Here is a 27,580-nt window from a genome sequence, read left to right as displayed (position 1 = left end):
CAGGACCCTGCGCCGGGAGCCCGAACGAGGACTCCCAGGCCGCGGCCCCGCCTCCTCCCCGCCTTAGTGCCCGCCGCCCGCGGGTCGTGCCCCGAGCTCCTAGCGGCGCCGGGGCAGAGCCGAGCCGCAGCCGCAGCCGGAAACCGGCCCGAGCCGAGCCTGCGGGTGAAGTCTCCGGGCCCGAGCTCCGCGCGGCTCATGGCGGGGCCGCGGGGCGCGCTGCTGGCCTGGTGCCGCCGCCAGTGCGAGGGCTACCGCGGCGTGGACATCCGCGACCTTAGCAGCTCCTTCCGGGACGGCCTGGCCTTCTGCGCCATCCTGCACCGGCACCGGCCCGACCTGCTGTGAGTGCCGGGAGGGCGGGCGGCCGGGGCGCTGGGCGGCGCGGGCTCGTTGCTGGGGACCCCCCGCCCCCCTCAGTGACGCGGAGCCGGGGCGGTGGCAGACGCCGCCCCCAGAGGCCGAGACGCCCACCCTTCGGCGGGCCCCCGCGCCTCGCGGGGCGCTGAGACCCTCGGATCCAGGACACCCCTCCCCCACTTGGCCCCTGACCCGCCCACTGGAACACTGAACCCGCCCCGCGTGGGGTCCCTCTACCGGGGGCCTGGCCCCGCCCACAGGGCACTGATTTCCGCCAACGGGACGCCGAAGCCCCCGAGGCATTGACTCTTTTGAAAAGGCACCCGCGCCCTCCTCCGGGACCCTGGGCCTTTCTTAAACTAAACAGGAGCTCTGAGCAGCCCAATAATCGTTCGGCATTGAGGTTCCCGTTCTCTTTGTGGGGCCCCCTTGCTTTGATTCCCCTGGGCCATCTCTTCTCCAGGGCACTAGCACAGTGCCTGGCACAGAGGAGTCCCTGCCTTAGCAGAGGTCAGATGAATGGATGGAATACCCCTCCCCCCAGTAGGACACAGCCCTGCCTCCCAGGTGTGTGCCCCATGACCCCGGTGTCCTCCGTGGGGCAGGGAGGCTGAATGAAGTCTCCTAAGGTTGGACCTACAGTCCTAAATGGCTGCTTCAGGGTGTGAAATGGCCCCTTCTCGCTCCCGGCTGCCCAGTTCCCAGGCTCCATGGGAGATTTTATCCAGACCCCTCAGGCAGTTGACTTGGGGTTTCAGCTCCCTCTGGGGCCCTAGAACCTCTTCCATTCATTCATTCATAGAACACTACATGCTTATCTGGCACCTGCTGTTCCTTGTACTTCTGGTCTCATCTGCAAATTGGGGACAAGAGTCATGGTCCTTGCCTGTCATGCTTACAGCCCCTCGGATGGGGCTTCCCTGGCAGGGTCTAGAACCTTTTGTGTGTCTGTTCCACCTTCAGACCTGTGCTCCCCAAAGACAGCACTCGGGAGGCTTTGATGAAGGAGAGAAGGAAGGGAAGGATGGCCTCAAGGATTCGATAGTGTAGATGCACTTAGTTTATTCTGTACCATGTGGTACAGTGTCTGTGGGTGGTGGTCAGGCCCTGGGGTGGGCCCTGGAGGAGAGGGTGTGGGTACAGAAGTGAACGAGATGGGGTGGAGATGGAGGTGGGCCACTGTCTGCCATGGAGCAAGTGACATGGGGTAAGGGGGCTTAGGAGCCAGGGCTTGAAGGATGGAGAAGAAGGGCACCCGGACTGGACCCACAAATTAGAGTGGAGGCCTGCAGGGGTCTTCTGTTTTGGCTGGAGGGCAGGTGGTGAGGCAGGGCCAGTGTGTGAAAGGACTCAAGTGTCAAGCTAAGCCGCATCATGGACCTGAGCCTGCCAGCCACAAAATGCAGGCTGCTTGGTTTGCGGTCAGCTCCTCCGTGTCCTAGGTGGGGAAAACTAGTAGATCCCATTGGGCATCAGTTTCCTCACCTGTAAAGTGGGTTTGACAATAAGATCTAACCTCCCAGGATTGTTGTGAGGATTAAATAAGATGATGAACATTCAGTTAACATTAGTGATTATAAGTAGTGTTATTAAGCAGGAAGGGATGATGCAAGTGTCTTTCTTATTCCTTCATTTATTCCCAAAAATGTCTGCAGAGTTATACTCTGTGCTGGGCACTGAACATGGTAATGGAAATAGCTTCCAATCAACCAAGAGACAAACCCTACACAGTCTCCTATGGCCTGTGGGGGTGATAGACATATAAGCAAGCAGTGCTGAGAACTCCATGTGGGAAGTGCTGTGTCAGAGGGCCAGGCTGGGGTGACCTGGTCACCTCATCTTCAAGGGGATCACAGGAGCCGGGTCAGGGAAGGGCCTTCCAGGCAGAGAGGATATCGTGAGCAGAGATAGAGGCAGCGCTGTTGGAGCCCATAGCACAGGGCGGGGAAAACCAGGACATGTGGCTGGGCCAGAGTGCTTAGGGCCTCCTGCAGGCCAAGGAGGGTGGGTGGGGCCATAGGGAGGGACGTGGCCTTGGTGTGGAGCAGAGGGGGGCTTCCCTCTTGAGAAGAGATCCGGAATCAGGTCCGATCATTCATTTGCAAGGCAGGCCAGCATCTGGGCTGCCAGCCCATTGCACAGGATAAAAACTTGAGGCCCAGGTCCTACGTGAGGCATAGAGAGGACCTCAGTGATGGGTAGGGGAAGACCTCCTTGAGAATAGGGCTGGGGTAGGGGTGAGGGCAAGCACTATTTTCCTAAGTGGTTCAGGCTGCTGGAGCGGTGGGCCCAGGCCTCTACTGGGGGTGGTCGAGGGGGCTGGCCCATCCCCCCTTTCCCAGTTCAGGTATCTTTAAGCTCCCTTGTGGGCTTAAAGGACCATGTGGGTTTCATTTTTGTGCTCCTCATCTCCCCCATGGCCAAATAGAACTTCCCAGGCCTTTGAAAACTCTCAGAAGATAGGCTTCCCAACCCTAGGTGTTGATTAGGGACCAAGGTGGGGGAGGGAGAAGAAGCAGAGGAAAAATTGTAGCATCGTGGGGACCTTTACAGTTTTCACACTGTTGCCAGTATGCATTCAGTAGACATTTATGGAGCGCCTACTAAGTTCCAGGCAGTGTGGAGGGTGTTGGGTGCACGGGGTGAACAAAAATGTGACCCCAGCCTTGTAGGAACACCGCTGGGGAGACTGCAGTCCAGGCCCAGACAAGTTACTTTTGTCTCGTTTGGTCTCAGAACAGGCTTTTGTTGAGAGCTGGGGTGGTGTCACAATCCTAACCCTAACCCTCACCCCAAGGTTTAGAGAGGTTGTGTGTAGCTTGCTCAGGGTCACACTCTGAGTCAGTGGCAGAGCAGGGGGAGGAATTAGGGACCCAGTTGAGGGGAGGAGGAAGCAGCCTGGCCAGAGGTGGGAAACAGAGCTGAAGTACATACACGGCCCCCTCCGCCTCCCCAGTCCACCTGACCCTGGGGCCTTGGGACAGTTTGCAAGCGACCCCCTCCTGTCTCGGCCCAGGGTTCACGGCACCATGGACTCTGCCTGCAGGTGAGCAGGAGGAGGAGGGCTCTCTTGTGTCTGCAAGGCCTGCCTTCACCCAGCTCTGTCCTCCCCACCAACCTGGGAGGTGTATGAAGCTTCCCCCAACTTGCAGATGGGAACACAAAGGCCGCAAGGACTGTTGACTCACCCCAGGTCACAAGGCCTGGCCTGGAAGAGCAGGGCCTGGGAACCAGACTTGGGAGGCCGCGCTGGTCTGCTGCGGCCTCTGGGCCCACATCTCTCAAGCAGTCAGGCTGCAGTTTTCAGCCATAGAAGGACAAGACCCAGGAGGCTGCTGAGCAAGCAGGCTGGGCCTCCTCCGCTGGTTTCAGCCACTCCAGCAGCTGGAGCGGGCAGGTGGGGAGGGGGTACACCCACAGCCAGGGTCCCCTGGCAGGCCCTGCCACTTCTCACCTGTCCCAGCTAAGAAACTAGGACACCCTTCTCTGCTCTCCTAAGGATGGTGCCCCCAGGAGTGGCCCAGCTGGGTCAGCCAGCCGTTTAGTGCCGGCAGCTCTGGAGAATGTACCATTTCCAGGCTGGTTCAGACTTGTTCTATTCCTGGCCCCATTAAAACAACATTCCTCTTCGGGCTGGGTTAGGGATTCAGGAAGCTGGGGTGGCTTTTCCAGGTTTGTGACCTGCAGTGGAAGGACGAGAAATGCAGTTTCCCACAGTGGTTTCCTCTCTCTGGACCTCAGTATCCCCATCTGTAAAGTGGGGCAAATACCTGCCAAGTAGAGCTGAAAACAAATCGAAGGCAGGAGCTCAGCCCAGAATGAGGTCAGCAATCCATGGATGTCCCTCTCGTGACCAGCCTTGGACTTGGTCTTAGATTTTACGTTTGCCACTGAGTCAGGACATGCCTTCTTGGGGGATAAACTTGAAGCTGGGACTTTTTCAGCCCCGCCCCTTCTGAGTGGGTTTCCAGTCTCTACTTGGAGGCCTCCTGGGACAATGAGCTCTTAGTCTCTCCCACCTGGCCACCCCAACTCTTTTAGCCTGTGCTTGCTACCTCAGTTTCCTCCTTGACAGCCCACGGATACCTCCCCGAACCCTGCTGAGGCCCAGGCTGGTTGGGATAAGATCATCTCCACTGGTTACTCTATCCCCATGGCCCTGCCCACTGCTTAATGCTCCCCCCTCCCCCCAACCCCTTGCCTCTTGCAGAGATTTTGATTCACTTTCCAAGGACAATGTCTTCGAGAATAACCGTTTGGTGAGTCCCCCAGACAGATGGGAGCCCACAATGAGGCTGTGTGCTGTGGGTGGGGGGTGTGTGTATGGGAGAGCAGGGGTCTTGCAGGACAGGAACCAATGGAGGGGCTTCCAGAGCAGCTGTCCTGCCCTGGGGCCCTGACTGCTCCTCTCCCCACCCCCTGCTCCCCTCTGGCCGGCTTGTGCCTGGAACACCAGCCCTTTCCCACCTCCAGGTCACAGTGTGGGGCCAGAGCTGCGGGGAGCCCAGTCACCCCTGCCCTGGCCCCCTCATCCCGCAGAATGAGGCTGGGCCTATGCAGCGTGGCACCCCCTGACACTGCCTTCTCTTCCTCTTCCTGCTGTGGCTGCTTCTGTGCCCAACCCTGCCCAACCTTCTCCCTCCCCTACACCTGCCCCCATCCCCACCCCTTTTCCCCCCACCCCCACCCCAAACCTTCCCCCACCCTGACATCTGCCCCCACCCCAGGCCTTTGAAGTGGCCGAGAAGGAGCTGGGCATTCCTGCCCTCCTGGATCCCAATGACATGGTCTCCATGAGTGTCCCTGATTGCCTCAGCATCATGACCTACGTGTCCCAGTATTACAACCACTTTGCTGGCTCCGGCCCAGGTGAGAGGGTGCCATCCTTAGGGGCGGGGCCCTGGGGGTGTGTCACCTGTTTTCTGAGCTGCAGACAGGGTGCAGGCAGGCAGCCCATCATTCATTCACCACATCATTCATCCACTCACTGAAATATTTATGAGTATAATAACACTGGGCTGGGACCCCAGGGATTACAGCTGTGACTGTCACTGCCCTCAAGGAGCTCACAGTCTGGTGGGGGAGACAGACCACAAACACGTGAACTAGTCACTGAGCAAAATAATGGCAGAAGAGGGACTTCCCTGGCGGGCCAGTGGTTAGGACCCCAAGTTTCCACTGCTGGAGGCTTAGGTTTGATCCCGGGTCAGGGAATTAAGATCCTGCAAGCCATGTGGTCTTGGCAAAAAAGTAAAAAACGAAACAAAACTATAGTGTCAGAGGAGACAACACAGGGTGAGTTTATTCGCTGTCTGGGAGTTCACCTCTCTGGCTCCTAGCCTCACTTCCTGTTTACAGACACTTCCCTGGGTTTTTTTCTCTCCAGTCAGGCAGTGATCCTGTGGGGCTATTTGGCTTCATCTTTCCCAGCAGTGACCTTCAAGGCCTGAGAACTGAGAAGCTGGGGGATTGTGGGAGGTGGGGTAAGGGAATAGGGGTGGGGGATACAAGGGTGTTTCTCTGCCTTGAGTCAGGTGGCTACTGAGCCTTCTGCCTAGAAAGTCCCCATGCAAGACTCTCCTGGACCCTAACCTTCCATCGAGAGGACATGGGCTCAGAGAGGGGAAGCCAGGAAATCAAGGTCACACAGCCGGAAAACCGAATCCGGGTGTCCTGACTCCTGCGCTGCGTCACGGCTGTCATGGGTCCTGTGGGCCCTGCCATGTCATTCCTTCCTCCTGCCTCTGCTTTCCATGTGGACAATCTTACCCATCTCTTAAAAAAAAAAAGTCAGGGTTTTTTGTTTGTTTGTTTGTTTGGAGTAACACTTGCTTACTGAAGAAAATTTAGAACATAGCAAAAAAGCATAACAATTTAAAAATTAAAATACTCTCTTACTCCTCATCTTTCCCGTAATGCTAGGGATTAATATTATAATTGAACAAATAACATTATGTGTATTTGACTAGAAATCAAAATGAAAGTATTTCTCAACTGCTGAGTCTTTGATGAGAGGCAGCATGGTGCCTTTTACTGTCTGGGTGACCATGGGTCACAGGGTCACCTTTCAGCTTAGGGTCCCCTTTGCAGTGAGGACAGAATAGCGCCCAGGGGACTTCCCTGGTGATTCAGTGGCTACGACTCTACACTCCCAATGCGGGGGGCCTGGGTTCAATCCCTGGGCAGGAAACTAGATCCCACAACTAAGAGTTTGCATGTCACCAACTAAAGATCCCGCGTACTGCAGCTAAGATCCATGTGTGTGTGCTCAGTCACTTTAGTCGTGTCCAGTTCTTTGTGACCCCATGGACTGTAGCCTACCAGGCTCCTCTGTCCATGGAATCCTCCAGACAAGAATATTGGAATGGGTTGCCATTTCCTCCTCCAGGGGATCTTCCCGATCCAGGGATCAAACTCATGTCTCCTGCATTGCAGGTAGATTCCTTACCCACTGAGCCACCTGGGACCTGGCACAGACAAATAAGTAAATAATAAAAAAAAAGAAAAGAACAGCGCCCACCTCACAGGGTTGTTGGGAGTAAGTGAGGAAGCTTGAACCTGTGTCTGGCCCTTCTTTAGGACCCAAGGTTACTATTATTATTATTTTTTTTATCCACTGGTTAGAGTTTAGCTTGCTCACCTAGAATCACAGTTCAGTCTTTTCTTCTGGAGTGTTTCTGGTGGCGGAACCCCAGTCTGCCTCTACGAAGCTTTTCTCTGAAGGGCCACCTCCTGGGACTCTGTGGGGTGGGAGGGCGGGTGGGGAGGACCCTTGGTAATACTATTTTGATGGTGCCTACTTTGTTCCCAGGTCCTCAGCAGGCATCCTGGGGGTGAGGTCACTCAGGTGACCCAGCCCCCCGTGCTGTGCCTGGGCGAGAGCACCCTGCGGGCCTGCGGGGATTTCTCGTTACTAAAGGCGCAGCTTGTGCTTTCCGTGCGACTCGGCCCCTAAATGCAGACCATTTTTACCCCACCTGCTGCTCAGCCAGAGGAGGCGCAGGGAGATGTTCCAGCCCTGGAGGCGAAGCTGGCATTTAGCCTCCCCCAGATGGTCGTGTTCTGTACTCTCTGGCCCAGGGGAGGGACTTCAAGGGTAATTTTGCCCAGGATTGACTGTCTCTGCACTGGGTACCTTGGGAAGCTGGCCGTGGCTGAGATACCACCGTGCCATGCCGCCTGTTCATCTCATGCCGGAGCTCGGTGGGGGCTGGTGACCTTGGGCACATCAGCTGACCCCTGACCTCCAGGAGCTGCCGTGGAATCTGGAACCAATGTGTGAGGGAAGGAAGCCCAGTGGCTGAGGGAATCAGAGGAGGGGTACCCACCGCTACCCCACCCCAGGGTGACCAGGGTGGTGTCATCAGGATGAAGCCCAGTTTCTTAGCTGGGCTCCTGAGGGCCTCTCCCCAGTTAGCTTAGGCCACTCACTGCACCGGGTTGTAGTCATACTGAGTTTCTTATTCTCTGAATAGATCACATTCCTTTACTGCTAAAGTCTTTCCTCTTGGTGATCCTCTAGTCCCTGTTCCCCGCCTCCCAGGCCCTGGCACATTTCCTACTCACCCTCTCATCTCCACATGTTGCCTCCTCCAAGCAGCCCGCCCGGATGTACTCCAGGTGCTCTTGTAGCTCCATTCCCCGGGGTGAACGTGTAAGACTCTGGTCACAGTATCTCGATTACTCTTCTTTCCCCTGTAGACCATCTCTGTTGAGTCCACAGCTGCCTGACTCCAGCACCTGGCACTTATTCATTCATTTAATAAATATTTCTTTCACTTCTACTGTGTGCCAGACCCCCTGCGAGGTGCTAGGGAGAGAGCTGAGAATGACACAGACTCAGAGCTTGCAGTCTGAAGGATGGGCAAGGGAGAGAGAGAACAAAGTAGTGAATGTAATTTCAGATGAGCCGGATAAGGAAACAAAATAAGGTAATGGTATAAAAAGCAATGAGAGGAGGAAGTGGCTATTTTTGGTGAGTAGTCAGGGAGGGCCTCTCTGAGGAGGTGACAGTTAAGTCTTAAATAAGGAGGAGAAGGAGGCTGTGTGAAGATCTGGAGAGGAATATTCTGGGCAAGGGGGCAGCAAGGGGCCTCTGTGCTCCAGGGGAGTGAGGGGGAAGGAGGAGGTGAGGACAGTAGGGAGTACAGTGGGGAATAGAGTGGGCCCCAAATTTTTGACCATGACTCATGGTGAGAAATGTGTTTCCCATTATAATCCATGTTCATGTACACATATGTCACTGAAACAAGTTTCAGGAAATGATTCTCCCCTTACAATACGAGATGCCTGCGGATATTTTCTTCTAATTCATCTTTACAATATGCTGGTTGCAGTCCACTCAGTTGATTTCAGGGTCTGTTAATGGATTGTGACCCCAGTAAGGAATTTGGACTTTGTTTTTGGTTGACAGCTTGCGGGATCTTAGTTCCCCAACCAGGGATGGATTTTGTGCCCTGTGCAGTGGAAGCGCAGAGTCCTAACCACGGGACCACCAGGAAATTCCCTGGGTTTTATTTTTAAGAATTATCATATAGCAGCATTGACTTTTTTTTTTCTCTTTGTATACAATTCTCTGAATTTGGGGGGTTATTTTAATCCCTGGGTACAGAGTAGGTGCTCAGTGGAGGTTTGCTGAAGTAATGACCGGGCAGCCTTGGAGGAGGCGGGTGGGGTAAGGGCTGGGTTTCTTCTGGTTGGAGGGCATGCAGGCAGGGTTCAGGGCTGCAACTGGCCACCAGGGCACGGGCAGGGCAGCTCCTCAGGAGCGCCCAGGGAGCCGACCCGCCTTCCTGAAGCTTCGGGCTGGCATCATGTGGTTCCTCTCCTCTCCTTTCCTTCACCCACTAAGCCTGGTGGGAAGGAAGCCACCGCCCTTTCATGTACTGGGCGCCGTTGGTCCTGTGATTGTCCTTGTGCCTTGCTGTTCACACTGCTCTGGGTGGTGGGACTCACCATCCCACTCTCTGGAGGCCCGGCGTGGTTGGGTACCTTGCCCTCCGCACTTACTTGGCAGTGGAGGCATCCCCTGTGTCCATGTGAAGTGGGAGCCTGGTCCCACTGCCTCAGGTGGTTCACCTCAGGTGGTGGCCGGGGAGCCCAAAGCTCAGGCCAGGTTGGGCCTCCAGTCTCCAGCTGCCTCAGGGCCCCTTTCTGGTCTCTCAGCAGCCGGTGTCTCATCACCCAGAAAGGGCCTGGCACTGTCTTCCCCACCATCCGAAGCATCTACTCCAGTGGACCCGGGAGACAGGGCTCAGGTAAGCAGTTGCTGAGGGAGTGGGGGGTGGGTGAGGCGAGGGGACAGCTGCCACTGCCGGCTTCAGCGGGTGTTCTCAATCCCTTTCCCGCTGGCTTTGGAAGTAGAGGTTCATACGCCAGGGCAAGGGGCAGGGGCAGGGGACGGCAGACCCAGGAGGGGCACAGAGCATCCAGGGCACTGACCCTCCATCATGGGACTGGCAAGACTCACACATACAATACAGCAGATTCTCCCGTTGATTCTCATGAGACCGAACTGTCAACCTCCTAACCTGATTCCGCTTACTCCTCTCAACAACCCTGGGAGGCGGGTATTATGTGTCCTGATGTACTGAGAAGGAAACTGAAGCCCCGAGAGGTTTGGCCACTTGTCCATGATCTCTAAGCTGGGAAGTGGGGATCACGCTGTCAGTTCCAAGATCTCATGGTGTGACCCCAGCCTTTCACATATGGACAGCGCTTCCCAGTATGCAAAGGGCTTTCCCCACCTGCTCCCATCTGCTCCTTGCCGGAGGAGCTCCTGAAGGGCAGGGAGCCTGGCCCAGGGTGGGAGCCCAGTGAGCATGCGTGGGGCTGAGACTGGAGGGTTATAGAATTCCATTCGGCAGGTGCAGACCCAGGGCCCAGGGATGGAAGCAGCTTGCTCAAGGTCACGGTGCTTAGAAGCTGAGAAACAGACTTAAATCTACTTGGCTCTGGTTGGGGAGACAGAAAGCAGTCGAGGTGGGCCTCAGAGGACAGTCACCCGTCAGGGAAGGTTCACCTGTAGGGATTGGAGAAAGGCTTATACAGCCAGAAGGTGCCTTCTTGCAGAGAGAGCCCCAGAAACTGGAAACCAGGATTTTTTTTGTTTCCATCCTGACTCAGTGAGCTTGAGCAAGTCTTTCCTCTTTTGGGCTTCCTCAGGGGTCTTCCTCAGTGAGTCTCTCATTCTCTGCCCCTCTGGGGCTCTGATGGAGTGGTTAGCACTGTGCACACTTGGGGGACGGCCACAAGAGAGCAGGGAAACAGGGAATGTTCTTGAACCAAAGGGCTGGCGACCCTGACCCCACCCCATTCCCTGCAGGGTGAGGATTGCTCCCCGGGCAGCCTGTCGAAGCAGGGCTCCCACCGGACCCCCAGCAGCACGTGCGCTGCCTGCCAGCAGCACGTGCACCTGGTGCAACGTTACCTGGCTGACGGCAAGCTGTACCACAGACACTGCTTCCGGTGAGTGGGTGGGGGAGGGAGCGCCCCTAGATTCAGCACCACGGGGTATCAGGCCGTGGAGCATCTTTCTTATATTTCTTATCCCCGTTTTACTGATGAACAAACGAACTAGTGAGGGGAGAACATTATTGGCTCAGTCCCAGAAATAGAGACAGAAACGGGGCCAGAGCTCTTCGAGACTAAGTACCTGATGATGATCAAGGTACAGAATATGCTTTAAAAGCCTGGAGAAAAGAAAGCACTTTTTAAAATTTTATTTTACTTTTAGATTTTTCTTCCTTTTTATTTTGCATTTGTGTTTTCTAAAAAGAAAGCAGTTAAAAAAATTGTAGTAACAACTTGCTTTGAATGTGTGGTTCCCCGGGGAAGTGACTGTTTAAAGAAACTTGAGTAAGAGGCAGGGAATATATAAATAGCTTAGAGAATGTATGGAAACGTTTTACATGTTATAAAAAAAAATCAGTGAAGAAAACTGAATAGTCAATGGAAACCAGTGAATGGGAGTTATAGCAAGTATTCAGCTATGGGTGTGTGTGTGTGCACGCGCACACATGCATGCACATTCAGGTGTAGTGGCTGGACCTGAAACCCAGGCACCTGATTGCAGAACTGAGGTGTCATGAGGGCCAAAATCTTGGAGAAAAGGAACCACTGCATTGACATTGTCATGTCTGGCTGTCAGGACAGTGTTTTAAAATCTTTTTATGGTAACCACCAGTAAGGCACGTTTGACACCGTGACCAGTTGTAGGTACATCCATGAAATCAAATTTGCGTAAATAGATACACACCCAGAATTAGGTTCATAAAAGAAGTGTGATACACTCTGATACATTGTACTCTTTATCCTATTTCATAGAAAAACAAAACAAACCTGGTTGGTTGCAAACCACTAAGTTGATTTTTTGAGCCAGTAATGAGTGGTGGCTTGCATACTGGATGGAACCATGAGGGGGGAACCTTTGCTTCCTCTTGCAGCAGAAACTGAAGGCATGTTTCACAACTTATGGTGTTGCTTTCACGTGGTTTTATTGTTCTACGATGATTCTGACAGTTACCATTTTCCTTTTCCGCTGGCAAGTTATGAGTATTGAGACAGGGTCTGGGCTGGCAGCCAGGAGGAGGGGAAGGTACAGCTTTGGCTGCTGGAGAAGGGGTAGCCAGCACCCTGGGCTGGCTAAGTTGACCCTCCCGAGCCCACCCCTCTTCTCCCTGGCAGGTGTCGGCGGTGTTCCAGCACCCTGCTCCCCGGAGCTTACAGGAATGGGCCAGAGGAGGGCACCTTCGTATGTGCAGAGCACTGTGCCAGACTGGGCGCCAGTGGGCGGTCAGGGGCCAGGCCTGGAACCCCGCCACAACCAAAGCAGCAGCAACTTACAGAAGAAGCCAAGGAAGTGGAGGGGGGCAGCCCCAGCCCGAAGGCGACTGCAGGGGCCGAGGCCGACGTGCCCAAGGCCAGCCCCGAGGGCCGACCCCAGGTCCCCGCCAAGCCCCGGGTTCCCAGCAGACCACAGGAGCTGGCCAGCCCCCCGGCCAGCCGCCCCACACCCGCCCCCAGGAAGGCCTCCGAGAGCACAGCCCCGACGCCCCCCACGCCCCGACCCCGGTCTAGTCTGCAGCAGGAGAACTTGGTGGAGCAGGGAGGCGGCAGCGGCCTGGTGAACGGTGAGCGGGGGTCCCGTTGGGGCTGGGGGCTCCCTGGGGTGTGCCTGGCGTACCTGTGCTAGGGAGTATCCGTGGGGCACGCTGTCTGTGCCTGTGTGTGGTGGATATGCTGGGGACGGCTGTGGCACTGAGGTTATTAATTCATGCAGCAAGTTGTTACCCAGGCCCCTCTGTGCACACTCTGTTCTCTGTGCTGGGGGGGGGATGGGATGTGTCTGGGATTCTGTGTCCACACTCCAGTGACCTCCCCCCACGCCCAGCCTGTGTGTTTGTCTACATCTGGGTGTCTGGCAGGGACTGCTGGGGGGCGGGGGAAGCTGTGTCCCTGGTCAGGTGTACCCTGGGGTGCTCCCCAGCCTGACCTCCTGCCCGGCAGTAGAGATCTCTGCCTCACCACCCCACCCCGTAAAATCTTTCCACGTGACCTCCCTGGGCTTCATGAGCTCATAGGAACAAGGTTCTTTGCAACCTGAGACGTGCTGGGCAGCTCTTATCGGGAGAGGCCTGGGGGAGGGAGGCTCCCTGGTTTCCTCCCTCTGGGGCTTGTTCTGTTCCACGCTCATGGAGACTGGTTCCTGAGCTGGGTGTTCAGACCTGTTTGTGCCTCGGAGGCGCTGCTGGTCTCAAGGGAGAGACAGGCAGACACAAGGATTTCGGTAGAATGTAAGAAGTCTATTAAGACGGAGGAGCATGGCGAAGGAAATGGCAGCCCACTCCAGTACTCCCGCCTGGGAAATCCCAGGGCAGAGGAGACTGGCAGGCTACAGTCCATGGTGTCGCAGAGTCGGACACGACTTAGTGACTAAACCGCAGCAGTAATAAGGGGTAGTGGGTGGTGGTATGATCCAATGACAGGAGATTCAGAGCTGAAACTTGAGGGGAGAAAGGGGGATGCACAGAAAGAAGCAATGAGGGGTGGCAAGGAGGACCCTGGCCCCATCGCCACACCCAGTGGTACTAGGGCCATGGGAGAAAACACAGCCTGACTTGAGAGGTTGCAGGGAAAGCTGTGTCTTCAGGGGACAGTCAGGTTGTTAGCACAAGAATGTGAAGGGAGCATTCAGGATAGCAGTGATTTCACTGACGAAGGTTCCAGGGACTAGGAAGGAGCAAGAGACAGGAGAAAGGAATGTCTGGGACTTGGATGACAGTGCCCAATGTCAGTACTTCTGTCCCTCGTTGTACTGGAGGTCCTCGTCAGTTGGAAAACACCAGGAAAAAGAATGAGAAAGAAATCAAACATTATTTTCAGGTAACATAGGCTCAGACGGTAAGGCGTCTGCCTACAATGTGGGAGACCCAGGTTCGATCCCTGGGTTGGGTAGAGCCTCTGGAGAAGGAAATGGCTACCCACTCCAGTATTCTTGCCTGGAAAATCCCATGGACGGAAGAGTGTGGTAGGCTACAGTCCACGGGGTCGCAAAGAGTCGGACACGACTGAGCGACTTCACTTTCTAATGAGAAAATATTAAAGAATTACACAAGTATAAGATGAATGTACTCAATGCCACAGATTGTATACTTTATTTTAAAAAGTAACATGTACTGTGTAATTCTGTTCCACTTCATGTTATATTTTACCCTTTTATTTAAGTTTGAGGTTTTTGGTAGGCTTTTTTTTTTTTGAGGAAGTTGACAAGTTGATTCTAAATTTACATGAAGGAACAGAGAGTCAAAACATTCCTTAAAAAACAAACAAACAGAAGCAGAGGCTACTGTGGAATTCACAGAGGACACTGGGGAGTCAGGGGAGGCTTTCAGGAGGAGGTGACCTCGCGCTGAGTTGAGACAGTATTTCCTGTCCACTTTGGGGAAGTGTCAGAGGGGCACTTGGGTTCCCCCTCCTTAACTGAAATGCACGGGGTGGGGGAATGGTGGTCTCCAGGTATCCTGGCCTTGTGGCTTTGACCTTCTCTACCTGTTACCTTTGGTGTTTTATCTAATCTCCCCGAGCACTGGGCTGGGGAGGTGCAAGGGTGCAGGGGAGGTTGCCATGGCCACCTGGAGTCCACGACCCACCGGGTGGGATGGAAGGGCACCCCTAGGTGAGGCAGGCACTGGGGTTGGCTCCCTGACTGCTCCACTCCACCGCCTGGCTCACAGCCGCCCATGAAGGCCTGTCTCACTCTCCTTTCCCACCTAGGGAAGCTGCAAGAACCCCCCGTCCCCAAGCCCAGAGGGACCCCCAAGCTGTCAGAGAGGTATGCCGGCTCCAAGGGGCTTTCAGGGCCCTGATGAGGGGGCAGGGAAGGGAGTACCCCCCGGGGTCTGGGTTGGCAATAAGGCCATGTGACCCACTAGCACCCCCTCCCGAGAAGGGGCGGGGCTCCTCACTGGGGGGAAGGAGCCTGTGGCCACACCCCCTTTCTGTGTGGCCCCCCCGGGATCCCTTTCCCTGGGGCAGCAGGGCCTGGTAGCGGGCTGCCTCGGGGGTCCCTTAATCTCCCCAAGCCTCCGCTGCCTCTGGAGTGTGGGAGGCCTATGCCTCCTAGAGTAGTTTTAAGAATCAGTAGCAGAGTATAGAAAGACCCAGCAAAGCTCCACTGTATGCCAGACTCAGAGCCTCCACCCCCTGGAACCCCACATCACAGGCGAGGAACCTCAATTTCCAGCTCTTCTTTGGGAGCTGTGCTTTCACTATATGGTCCCTGGGCGGGGTGGCGGAGGGCGGAGGGCAGAGAGAGACAAAGAGAGGCAGAGGGAGGGGAAGAGAGAGGTGCCCCCCTGCTTTCCATTTGGGCTTTGGGCCCAGATGGGCCCCACCGGGCTCGGGTGGGAGAGGGGAAGGGTGCTGTGTCTTACCCATCCGCTGTGGGACGCACTGTCTGGGGAGAGAAGGACACTGCCCCTCCTTGCCTGCTTATGTGTTCTACCTCTTCATGGCCTCCATTCAGGACGCCAGCCCCCAGGAAAGACCCGCCGTGGATCACGCTGGTGCAGGCAGAGCCAAAGAAGAAGCCAGCCCCCCTGCCCCCGAGCAGCAGTCCCGGGCCGCCGCCAGGCCAGGAAGGCAGGCAGGTGGAGAACGGGGGTGTGGAGGAAGCGGCCCCGCAGGGCCCAGAGCCCAAGCCTTACAACCCGTTTGAGGAGGAGGAGGAGGCCCCCGCTGCACCCAGCCCGGCCCCCGGCCCTGCCCCGACCCCACCGGAGTCCACACCCAAGTCGCTGCACCCCTGGTACGGCATCACCCCCACGAGCAGCCCCAAGACGAAGAAGCGCCCCGCCCCCCGAGCACCCAGCACGTCCCCCCTCGGTGAGTGCTGTTCCTGGGGGCTCCCTGGAGCCCAGGGCCCGGGAAGGGAAGGGGCTGCCATGGGAACCCCCTCCAGGTCAGGTGCTGTGTGTGCTCTCAGGTAGTCAGAGCAAACCCGTGGGGAGGTAGCGTCCTCTATTTTGCAGATGAGGAAGCTGAGGCACAGAGAGGATGAGTGATTTGCTCACAGCCTCCCAGCACTTAAGCAGTGGAGGCAGAATTTGAACCCAGGCTCTCAACTCTACTCTCAACCCTTCATAACCCACCTGCAGGACGGTTGTGAGAATTAAATGTGTGATCCATTGGTACGCTTATTAACACGGAGTCAGGCTTGGGGAAGGCGTGTGACAGGGTTAGCTCCAGTCCTGCCGGTCCAGTCACTGTCCTCCAGTTCCAGGTGCCTGAGGCTCTGACCCGCCTGTGTGACGCGGGTGCTAGTGACTGAGCAGTTCTTCCCCTGTGTGCGTCCTCAGTCTCCCCGGAAGATGGAAGTGGTGGGCCAGGTCCCGGGCGCTGTGCCTCCTTCCGCCCGGCCCTCCCTCTCACCATCCTGCAGTCTTCTCGGGCCCAATGCCCAGTCCCCTTCCATCACGGCGGGGCTCCAGCTGCCTAGGAGACCTCAGTGGGAGCCCCTCAGACAGTGGGGCCAAGAGCATGCTAGAGATGACGGGAGGCCAGTGCTCAAGTGGTCCAGGTCCCCCCAACCCCCGCTAGGGCCCTGGGACCCTCCAGCTGAGCGTGGCGGGTCAGCTGATTGGAGGTGGTGGGTGGATGGGGGAGGCAGCCAATGGGATGAGCTCTGAGTCAGACACAGCTGGGTCCAATCCCAGCCCTTTTCTCCGAGTCTGTCATCTCACCTGGAAAGCACAGATGATACTTTGAAGCATGGCGTCTGTCATCCATGAGGCTGAAAGTGGCGCAGGGCAGTGCCTCGCCGGGAACCAGCCACCACTAGAGCTGCCCGCTCCTCCTCCCCTGTTGTTTTCCCTCCACCTCTGCTCAGCACGAGGCCTTTTCGCCTTTTCAATTGGGCTCTCTTTGGGTCAGATCAGACATGGGAGGGGAAGTGGAGGCTGCAGCCACACTAGAGGAGGAAGCAAGAGCCATAAGGAAACCAGGGCTACAGCTGCACGAGGCGCAGGCCAGAGCCCAGAGTGTGCGGGATGAATTTGGGTGATCTGTCTGCCAGTGACCTTGGTCCTGTCCCACCTTTGCTATCCTTGAGGCTCCTGCCTGCCTGCCTGGATGTGGAGGACTTGGGTTTCCTGGGCCACCTGCAGTTCTGTCGAGAGCGAAGTGTCAGGCGAGGCCAGAGGGCCTGTCTCTGCCCCCTCGCTCGGCACTCATTCGAGGTTTGGTTTGTGCAGCGCTCCACGCCTCCCGCCTGTCCCGCTCGGAGCCACCCTCGGCTACCCCGTCACCAGCCCTCAGCGTGGAGAGCCTGTCGTCCGAGAGCTCCAGCCAGCCCCCCAGTGGGGAGCTCCTGGAACCACCCGTAGTGCCCAAGAGCTCCTCAGAGCCTGCCGTCCATGCCCCTGGCACCCCTGGGACCTCTGCCAGCGCCTCTGCCAACTCCTCCCTGTCCTCCTCCGGGGAGCTGGTGGAGCCCAGCGTGGACCAGACGCCTCAAGCCAGCCCTGGGCTTGCCCCCAATAGCAGGGGCAGCCCGGCTCCCCCGCCAGCCAAGCCCTGCAGTGGCACTGCCCCCACGCCCCTCGCACTGGGTGGAGACAAGAGCCCTGCGCCTTCCCCTGGAACCTCGTCCCCGCAGCTCCAGGTGAAGGTGAGTGTCTGCTGTCCTGTCTAGGGGACGTGGGCCTGGTCTCGGGGCAGGAATGTCCAGAGCCTTCCATCATTGCTGGCCCTGACTTGTGGTGACCTTGACTCTGCCCATCTGGCCGTTCATCACTCCATGCATTGAGGTACAGCTCCCTGTCAACATCCTTTCATCCGCTGGCCAGACCGCCTATCCATCTGTTCACCTGTCCACTTGCCCGACCTTCCATGTCTTGAGGCAGCCAGCTCTTATTTACTTGCCAAGCCCATGCATGTGCCCGTTTGAGACCACACAGCAGCCACCACTCACCCACACATCCTCCATCCGCCTTCTGTTCACTGAAGCCCTATTTGTGACAGGCTGTGGCACAGCAGTGTTGAGGCCCTGTCCTTGCCCTCCAGGGGCTCCCCGTCTGCTCAGGGAGACAGGCCTAGACGATTGTCCTTCCACCTGGGGTAGAGCACAGAGGGGAGGGGATGACGCCCTTCTTGGGGTCGTGTTCCTTCTCCAGAGACCTCAGTCTCCCCTCCTATAGAACAGGGCTGATGGTGTACATTGAGTCGCTCCTGTGTGCACGGGTTGGCCTGGGCTCCCGGGGTGATGGCTGTGGTGGTCCTTCTCACCAGGTGCTCACAGCCAAGTGGAGGGTGGGGTGCGGTGATGACTCTGCCTTGTGTGGAGTTTGTTGTGGGGTGGACTTGTAGAGGAGGGGTCAGCTCTCAACAGGTAGAGAGCCCAGGAAACAGCTTTACTGGGTGCTTCTGTTGTGGCCACTGCGGGGGTACAGACAGCCCTGGCTGCTGCTCCCTTCCCCAGGCCCCCTCCCAGGCCGGCCCCACACTCCGTCCCCTCTGGGGGCTGCAGTGGGCACCCACCCCCGGCAGCTCGTTTTCCAGATGACCTTTGTGACTGGTGGAATACTTGTTTCTCAGGGCCCCACCAAGAACCAGGGGTCACCGGGGGTCAGGACACTCCTCTGGGCGCCTAGTTCACCAAGAGGTCTCTCCTTTGCACCACCAGGCTCTTTTCTTTTTTTTTTTTTTTAATACTTATTAAAGGACCGGTGTCACTTGGCGCCACCAGGTTTGTTGTTTTTTTTTTTTAATTAAAGGACCAGAGTCCCTTTGTGCCACCAGGTTCTTTTTTTTTTTTTTATTTGTCTGTGCCAGGTCTTAGCTGTGGCACGTGGGATCCTGAGTTGTGCCATGCAAACTCTTAGTTGCTTCATGTGGGATCGAATTCTCTGACCAAAGATCATGCCTGGGCCCCCCTGCAGAGTCTTAGCCGCTGAACCACTAGGGCAGTTCCGGAGCCACCAGGTTCTTTTTAAGAAAAATTACTAATTAATTATTTTTGGTTGTATTGGGTCTTCTTTGCTGCGCGCAGTCTTTCTCTGGTTGCAGGCACAGGGGCTACTCTTTGCTGCCATGTGCCGGCTTCTCATTGCAGTGGCTTCTCTTGTGGCCGAGCACAGGCTCTAGGCGCGTGGGCTTCAGGAGTTGCACACACGGGCCCGAGAGTGTGGGCTTCAGTAGTTGTGGTGCATGGGCTCAGTTGCTCCGAGGCATATGGAATCTTCCTGGACCAGGGATCGAACTCGAGCCCCCTGCATTGGTAAACGGATTCTTAACCACTGGACCACCAGGGAAGTCCACCAGGTTCTGATCCTGCACTTTCTCCCTCACTCTGCAGTCCCCTGAGGGTCCGGGGGTGGAGGGCGGCTCCAGGCCGGCCGTAGTCCTGGTCTGACCAGCCTGACAGAGGATAAGTCTGCAGAGGAGCCTGAGCTGTTGGTTTGTGCACCTTTCAAATGTCATTTAACCTTCTCTGGCCTGGCTGGCTGCCCCCAGTCTGACTGTCACCACCTGCAGTGTGACCTGGACAAGGTCCCGCCTTTTCTCTGGGCCTGTGGATGCTCTGGGGGGTCCCAGGTTCCTTGCTGTGGAAGTGGAGGATAGAGCTGATTTTGAATCTGCCCCGTCCCCTCTACAGGCAACTGCCCGTTTCCTGCCCTGGGGTGTGTGAAAGGTTGGTTTGAAGGAGTTCTATGGCTGAGAACCCTTGAGGGACATGGGGCCTTTGGGCTCTCTGACCCTGTTGAGCCACTCCAGGTGTGATTGTGGAGGGTGAGGGTCGAGCCCCAAGGGGGCTTCCTTCTGGGGTGCCCCATCCCTTACCCTCACCCTAGGATTTGGGGAGAATCTGAGACAGTGAGGGCAGGAGACAAGGCCCTTGGGTGGGTGCTGCCCTATGGGGACCAAACTGTCTCCTGGCCGCACCTGGACTCCTGCGTCAGCTCCCAGAGCAACTTCCAGCCTCAAAGAACTCCCCCTCTCCCACCTGAGCGGCTGGCACAGGTGGGGTGAGACGCCCTCCGCTCCCTGCTCCTCCCCCGGCTCTTGGAAAGCCAGGTCAGCACTCCTGGGAGCACTCCATGGCCTCAGTGACTCCTGTTTCCGATGAGCTGGGGGAGGTGATGGGAAGATGCTGGCACTGCCCTCGTGGCTGGCAGGGTCTGTTCTTGTGCTGGGCCTGCCCGCTCTGCTGGCCTCAGAGAGGACAGAGATCTTCCCAGGGCGGGCAGCGCAGGATGGGGGCCTTTCCTGGGTGGGGTAGGGGCTGCCTCCCTCTACTGAAAGCAGGATCCCGCTTTTGCACTTCCTGGCTGGGCAACCCCAGGCAAGGCGCTGAACCCCGTAATCCCTGCTGGGAAAGGGGTATTTATGAGGCCTGGGTGACTTCCTGTTGCTTCGTCCTGCCCTAAACTGCACGTCCTGACCACTGTCCCCAGTGCTGGAGGGCTGCCCAGCCTGAAACAGACCAAGTCACACTCCAGCTTGGGCCCTTGGGAAGAGTGTGACCTTGAGCCAGTTACTTAACCCCTCAAAACTTGAGTTTACTCACCTGTAAAGTGGGCAGACACGACCCACTTTGCGGAGTGGTTGTGAGAATTGGACAAGCATGTAGACAAGTATCCAGTGTGGCAGCTGCACATGAGAGGCTCTGGGAAGTAGAAGTCTTTGTTGAATGACTGGGTGCCTCAGACTGGATGCTGGGAGATTCTCTGCCTGACTCCCACCCGCCCTTCTTTCCGTGGTCCCACGTGATTAAGCTCCCAGGGTCCTACTGCCCCTTCCTGACTTATTAATATCTTCTGTTATGTTTCCCTGCCTTTAGTCCTCCTGCAAGGAGAATCCATTTAACCGGAAGCCATCACCTACAGCATCCCCAAGTGTAAAGAAGGCCACCAAGGGCTCGAAGCCAGCGAGACCGCCTGCCCCAGGACATGGCTTCCCGCTCATCAAACGCAAGGTATCTGCTGGGAGCCCCAGATACCTGGCTGCCTGGGCTCGGGCCCCTTCCCTTGGCGGCCTCAGGCTTCCTGTTGCACCCTGCAACAGGGTGGTCCGTTGGGGCAGCTTCCCTGAGATGTGGGAGAGGGGGCGTGCCTGGGAGGCCCAGGTGGGAGATCTGACTTGCAGCCAGGGGGAATTTTGAGCAGATCAGCTGCTCTGACCAAAAGCACTGGGTGATGCATTTAAATTGTTACTAATAATAGTTTAAGGATCAAAGCATTCACATGACATACTTCTACTTAAACAGCTTAAAGTATTCTCGGTTTCTCTCTCCTTTGGGTCACTTTCTCATATTATGGTGTCCTTTCTGGAGTGGCAGAAGAGTGGAGGAAGTTGCCAAGAGAAGCAGAAAGTTGTGTCACCCTCTGGGCATGCCTGATGGCGCTGGGACCCAGGGCATGGGGTGTGGGACAGAGCCTGGGAGGCCAGCACTGGCCAGAGGGAAGCTCCTGGCGGCAGACAGGTGGGAGGGCAGGCTGACCGCAGGTGACTGGGCGCTGTTGGGCAGGTCCAGTCCGACCAGTACATCCCCGAGGAGGATATCCACGGAGAAATAGACACCATTGAGCGCCAACTGGATGCCCTGGAACACCGTGGGGTCCTGCTGGAGGAGAAGCTGCGTGGTGGAGTGAACGGTGTGGGGGCTGTGGGGGGCTTGGCTGTGGTGGGGGGACTCGGGTGGGGGAAGCCTCTTCCCCAGGGTAGGGGCCGCCATGGCTCCTTCGAGGATGGGGACTGTCACCAGCCCTGGCCTCAGTGAGCATCTGGCTTGCAGAAGGCCGTGAGGATGACATGCTTGTGGACTGGTTCAAGCTCATCCATGAGAAGCATCTGCTGGTTCGGCGGGAGTCCGAGCTCATCTACGTGTGAGTCCTGCCTCCCCTCCGTTCCCGCCTGGCTCCCCCTGACTCTGAATCCACAGAACTCAGGATTGAGAATCTTCACCTTCTTCCCACATCAGCTCAGGGCAGGGCAGGCAGCCAGGGCAGAACTAACAGTCACCTTCCCACCTTCCAGCTTCAAGCAGCAGAACCTGGAGCAGCGGCAGGCCGACGTGGAATATGAGCTCCGGTGCCTTCTCAACAAGCCAGGTGACGGCGGCCACGCCCCGGCCCCGGTCACCAGCCCTGGGGCCTGGTGACACGGAGGAGTGGGCTGGGGAAAGACGGACAGAGCCCTGATGGGGAGGCCTGGGCAGACTGTGGGAGCAGGGCCAGAGGACATGGCGGGAGGTGCTGTCTGGGTCCTAATAGGGGATTAATAGACTCAAGCCAAGACGGGAGAGGGGACCCGCGTGGGGCTGTGACATCTGTGTGTCGGATGACAGGCCTGCAGAGAGCTCCCCAAGGCCAGGAGCAGACTGACCTTTTTTGGCCCCCTCCTCCCCTGGAAGGTGTGGGTGGGTAGGTCCTGGGGTGTAGGGTTGGGGGGGGTCAGTCTCCAGGGCCCCAGGCTGCCTCGATGAATGATGGAGAGCGTGTGTCTGTCCTGGGGCAGCTCTGGGCTCATGGCCGTTAGGTCAGAGCGTGGCAGGACTCTACTGGTGCGGGGAGGCCCCCCTGCACGGTGCGGCTCAGAGCGACTCTGGGAGGGAGGGATGGGGTGTGCTGAGGATGGAGGAGGGCAGGGGGAGGGGCTGGGCGTGGAGCCACACCGTCCTGTGCGCTGCGGGAACTTGCTGGTGTCCTTAGGCTGTGTGTTAGCTGTGCATCCCGGGCTTGGCATGCAGTCTCTGGCTCCACGTGTGACACAGGAACAGAGGTGCCCACCTGGGTGGGTGTTCTCAGGACCAGGAGATGGGATGTGGAAATGCGCTGTGCCCTTGGAGGGGCTGATGCTTACCATGTGACCAAGTTGGGGTCTCTCCATGAGGTGGGGTAAGCACAGCTGTGGGCTGAGAGAGACCGCAGGACTGTGGTGCGTCCAGAAGCAGGAGCCAGGGCTTTTGACCACTTCCTCTGGCCCAGGTGGTTAGGAATCGTTGTTTCCCATTGAACAGATGAGGAAATGGAGAGCCAGAGAGTTTGAGTCTTGTCCCCTGGTCGTGGAGCCGGGCTTCCTTCCGAGTCTCTGACTTGGCCGTGTGCCTACACACACGCAGCCCCTCCTCCTGGCTGGGATGGTGGCCCTGCTTTCCCATTGACCGGGCAGCTTGGGAGGCTGGATGAGACCCAGAGTCAGGAATGCCCCTGGGGAAGTCACAGAATGTCCCAGCCCTCCACTGCCCTCTATGAGTCACTCCCAAATCTCCGGAGGCTGGGGCGTGGCCACCACTCCGAGGGAGCCGCAGCGACACCTTGTGGCCAGAGAGGGGCCCGCACCTCTGTTCTCCAGGCCAACCTGGCCCTGGTCTTTTATGTTCTTCTCCAGTCCTGTGTGAGATGGCAGTGCACCCTGGGCTTCTCTTCCTGTCCTGACTGTCGCCTTTGGAGGGTGATACCTGTTTAAAGGCCCCAGGTGGGCTGGAGATCTGTAAGACACTGTAAGGGCTGTAGCTTGGGGACCTGTGGCTGCCAGGAAATAGGCACTGGCTCCACCCTTGCTGTGTGACACTGGTCAAAGACTTAGCTTCCCTGAGCCTCAGTTTCCCCCCATGTAGGTTGTGGACATAACTTACCCAGGTCCCAGATTCGAGAAACAGCAGAGTAGGCTTTGAACTGGGGTGATGACTCTGAAACCCACATTGTCCCTGGAACTATGCTGGGCCATTGGTCCAGTTTTGCAAGAGGCGGTGGTGCGGGGTTGGGGCATGGCTGAGGGGTCTCAGGATGTTATTAGGAGATGAGGAGGCCTGTAGTGGCAGATGTTGTAGAGGGAAGGTCAAATGTGGGGGCATTCGTCCTCTGGAAGTCTGTGGGCAGGGTCAGAGGAATACCAAGGAGCAGGTGGGTCTCTGAGGGTGTGGTTCTGTGGGATGGCCTGGGTTCTTGCAATCAGGAGACTGAGCGGGGAGGGCAGCAGGTGTTTGAGATATCAGGGACACTTCCTGGCAGGTCTCCCAACCCCCAGGGTCCCTTCTAGTCCACCCTCCTTCATGGCATTAGATGGATGTCCGAGTATGCCTCTTGGGTCACATTGCCTCTGCTCTACGAGGACCCCTGGGGTTCCCTGTCATCTCCCGACTCCGGCCAGCCCACCACTGGAAACTCTCAGCGGGCCCAGCCCGAATCCTGCCTCCCCCAAGAACCACCTGGTGAACACTGGTTGCATGCACGCGTGAACATAAACAGAAAACTCTTTGGCCCATGCTGGTCTCTGTTCTCAGAGCCTGTGTTGTACTGGTCCTCTCGGAGCCCCCCCGGGAAAGTTTCTTTGGTAGGCAGACTGGTATTCTTGGTCTCTTCTGCAACAACCTTCATTTCTCCAAAAACTGTAATCCCCACCCATCTGGGCCCCTCCTTGTCCTCATGGTGTCCAGCGTGGGGCTGGTCTGCTGCCACCCTTAGCACTGAGGCGTTGGTTCCTCGCTTCCTGGGCCTCATGTCCCCGACTTTTCTCCTTGAGCAGAAAAGGACTGGACAGAGGAGGACCGGGGCCGAGAGAAGGTGCTGATGCAAGAGCTCGTGACCCTCATCGAGCAGCGCAACGCCATCATCAACTGCCTGGACGAGGACCGGCAGAGGTGACGTGGCTGGGGCAGGGTTCCCGGGGCTTTCTTGGGAATGAGACCTTCACTGCCAACCATCCCAGCTCCCCCGTGCTCAGCCTGTGTGGACTCAGAGAGTCTGGAGGGGCCTGAGAGATTATCTGGCCCTTCCTCCTGTGGGACACTCAGCTTCCCTGTCTCATTTCAGGGAGGAAGAGGAAGATAAGATGTTGGAGGCCATGATCAAGAAGAAAGGTGAGGCCCTTCCTGGGGCTCTGACCCGTTTGAACTCCTGCAGGGTGGGAGGGCCGGTTGAATACAGAGTTGGAAGGGGCACCCACAGGGAAGAGTGTGTGCAAGCCTTTCTTTTGCCACGAAGGCCATGTGTAGCAAGGCAGGCCAACCTATGGCCAGGAAGATGGGTGTGGGATGCCGTGGTACCAACAGGGAGGTTGGTGACATATGGGGCCATTTCCCAGGGCGTGTCTGCCTTGAGTTGCGAGTTCCTCCTTGAGATCCACAGCTGGTTCAGGAGGGGTCTTGTGGGCTCAAAGAGCAGTCCCCCTCACCCTTGGAGAAGATAGTGCCCAGAATCATTGAGAGAGCACTGGACTGGGAGTCAGGAGGCCTGGGCCTAATCTTGGTTCCCCCAATGACTCATTTTGTGGCCTTGCGGTTCCGTCTGGGCTCCAGTTAGACTGGATTCTGGTCTCAGCTCTGACGCGTCCCAGCTGGGTGGCTTTGCGCCAGCGCTTCACCCCTCCAGGCCTGACTCTCCTTGTCTGCAGGATGGGGGTGACAGAGGCACCCACCTCCTGGGTAGGTGCTGAGGATGACTGAGATAACGTGTATAAAGCACTTAGCCAGGGCCTGGCACCCACAAAGAGCTTGGCTGGTGGTAATCTGTTTCAAACTCACATTTTCCTTGTCCATAATAAGTGAGGGACTGGGCCAGATGATTTCTGCGGTTTCTTCTAGCTCTGACAGTCAGTGTTTGTGTTGTAAGCCACACAGCTGCAGGGGAATTGAAGCTTTTAGAGATAAAATGTCAGCCGTGCTCTAGGGCTCCCCCACTGCCTTCATGAGTGCTCATCTCCCAATCCCTGCCGAAATGCTGGGAAGGGGTGGGGTCCTGTCCTGGAGGTAAAGAACTGGAGATGCAAAAGGATAAAGGGACATGTCCACGGTTCCAGGCGACATGGTGGTGGTGGTGGGCCGAGACTGTTGGCTGCCACTCCCCGCCGTCACTGCCGCCCCCCGGCCGTCACTGCTGTCCCCCGGCCCGCCCCAATCGACCGCCCTTTCCCTTCTGCAGAGTTCCAGAAGGAGGCTGAGCCCGAGGGCAAGAAGAAGGGCAAGTTCAAGACCATGAAGGTGCTGAAGCTGCTAGGAAACAAGCGTGATACCAAGAGCAAGTGCCCCGGAGACAGGAGCTAACTGCGCGGACTGCCAGCCGGGACACCACCCCCCACTGGCTGCGCTCTGCGGGACGGGGGGTGGCTTCTGTGTCCCTTCGGAATCAGTCGAGAGGAAAGATGACTTAGGGGAGGGAGCCTCTGGATGATGGCCTCTCCCTCCTCAGGGTCCTCTGGCTGGTCTGGGCCAAACAGTTTTTCCCTCTCCTCTGAGCCCCCAGCCTGGATCTCCTGACTCCAGATGCTGTGACTGACCCAAGGAGCGAGCAGGGTCTCCCTGCCCTTGGTCCCGCTTCACACCTGCACCACGTGTGGAGGGGAGTGGAGGGTCTGTCCACCCATGGAGGTCTGCCCATGGTGGGCCCTCTGGCCTGGGGCTCCTGCCCTCTGGGCAGCCTGGCAAGCCAGGCTTGGCCGCACCGGCCCCTTCCTGCTCCCACCCCATCCTGGGTCTGAGTCCCTGTCTTCCTGTCGGGGCAGGTGGCCCTGCCTCTCTTTCTCCGCACTCAGGAGCTCTATTTATGAAGTCTCTTAATTAAAGTTGGAGTTAGTTACCATGTCCTCAAGACCCGAAGGGGCCTGATGGACAGACCACTCCCTTTGTTCCTCGAAGTCCTAGGAGGTGCTTCCCTCACCTCCGCTCATTCCGCAGGAAGTCTCCCTGCCCGGGACAGGGTGCTGGGGCGGGTGGGGTGCCCGAGGGCTGAGCCCCCCAAGGGAGGGCCGCGGGGGAGGCGGGCGTGCTGCCCGTAGGTGCTAACCCTGGCCCTTCCCCACACACCATGGCCCCGGCCCCTCCTGTAGACTCTCCCCGCCACCCCAGGGCTGGGGTGCGGCAGAGCCGCTCCCGGGGGGTCAGCGCCAGCCTGTCTCCTCACGCGCGCCTGTTGTCTGTTCCCTCCCGACTTCGTCGCCTCCGAAGGACTGATGGCCGCTCACCCCCCGGGACGGCTGTGGGAGAGGAGGAGCCGATGGGGACCAGCACCTTCGCCCCAGGGGACGTGCCCAGCAGCTCTTGGGGCAAAGCACTGTTGCTATAAGCTATTTGCGGGGTGCCTCTAGGGCCCTTCCCTCAGCATGCCTGTGGGAAAAGATCACACTGTATTAACTTGAGAGGGTTTTCCTCACCGACAATAAACGGAGACCACCTCAGCTGCCAGTGCCTTGCAGCCCTGGGCCGCCCTCCCCTTGCCAGGCCTACCTTCTTCCCTGCCTCCGCCGTGCCTCTTGGCCAGCATCTCCGCTAGCCCAGGAAGGCGTGGAGGGGCTGTCCACCGCCGGGGGCCCCTGGGCCTCTCTCCCTGCCCCTGGGCAGGACGCCTTCCTCTGCAGGGACCAGTGCCGCCTCGAGTGTCTCCTTCCTGATGGGCCTGTTGACCTGCAGCTGGGCTCACCAGCTCCAGCGCTTTTCGGGGGCCAGGCAGGTGACACGTGTAAACCCAGGCTGGGCGTGTCCTGCGGGGCAGCCCTGGCAGGCTGCCTTGGCGTCAGGACACCTGGGTGGTGGGGAATGGGGTGAACTGGGGTGGATACACCGCAACTAGAGGGGGAGGCTGTCCCTCACCCAAGTCAACTGTAGCCTGTGGGATGTGGGCCCCGTGGGGCCAGATCTTTGCATTTTTCAAAAGAAACTGGAAATCCAGTGGAGCGTGTGTGTACTTTGTAAAACTGACTTGAATTGAAATCAAGGGTACGTGCTACC

General features: G+C 57.4%; 1 protein-coding gene across 2 annotated transcripts; it reads left to right on the top strand.

The window, feature by feature from the left end:
• The first annotated feature begins 141 nt into the window (after positions 1-141).
• Positions 142-27,520, top strand: MICALL1 (MICAL like 1). 2 transcript variants are annotated; one of them, XM_061124577.1, is made up of 16 exons: positions 142-344; positions 4,571-4,619; positions 5,088-5,229; positions 9,529-9,617; positions 10,685-10,827; positions 12,046-12,491; positions 14,635-14,692; positions 15,386-15,744; positions 17,112-17,527; positions 20,699-20,833; positions 21,386-21,512; positions 21,653-21,743; positions 21,895-21,968; positions 24,385-24,499; positions 24,672-24,718; positions 25,779-27,520. In XM_061124577.1, exons 1-16 carry the CDS (start codon positions 199-201, stop codon positions 25,898-25,900), a joined length of 2,559 nt encoding a protein of 852 aa, XP_060980560.1. In that variant the 5' UTR covers positions 142-198; the 3' UTR covers positions 25,901-27,520. The 2 variants fall into 2 exon arrangements, with proteins under 2 accessions (XP_060980560.1, XP_060980559.1); XM_061124576.1 differs by having other exon boundaries at positions 9,526-9,617.
• Positions 27,521-27,580: the final 60 nt, after the last annotated feature.

The sequence above is a fragment of the Dama dama genome, chromosome 22, assembly GCF_033118175.1.
Source record: "Dama dama isolate Ldn47 chromosome 22, ASM3311817v1, whole genome shotgun sequence".
NCBI lineage: Eukaryota > Metazoa > Chordata > Mammalia > Artiodactyla > Cervidae > Dama > Dama dama.
Note: the sequence above shows the minus strand (reverse complement) of the source record. Positions and strands in the feature narration are given on the sequence as shown.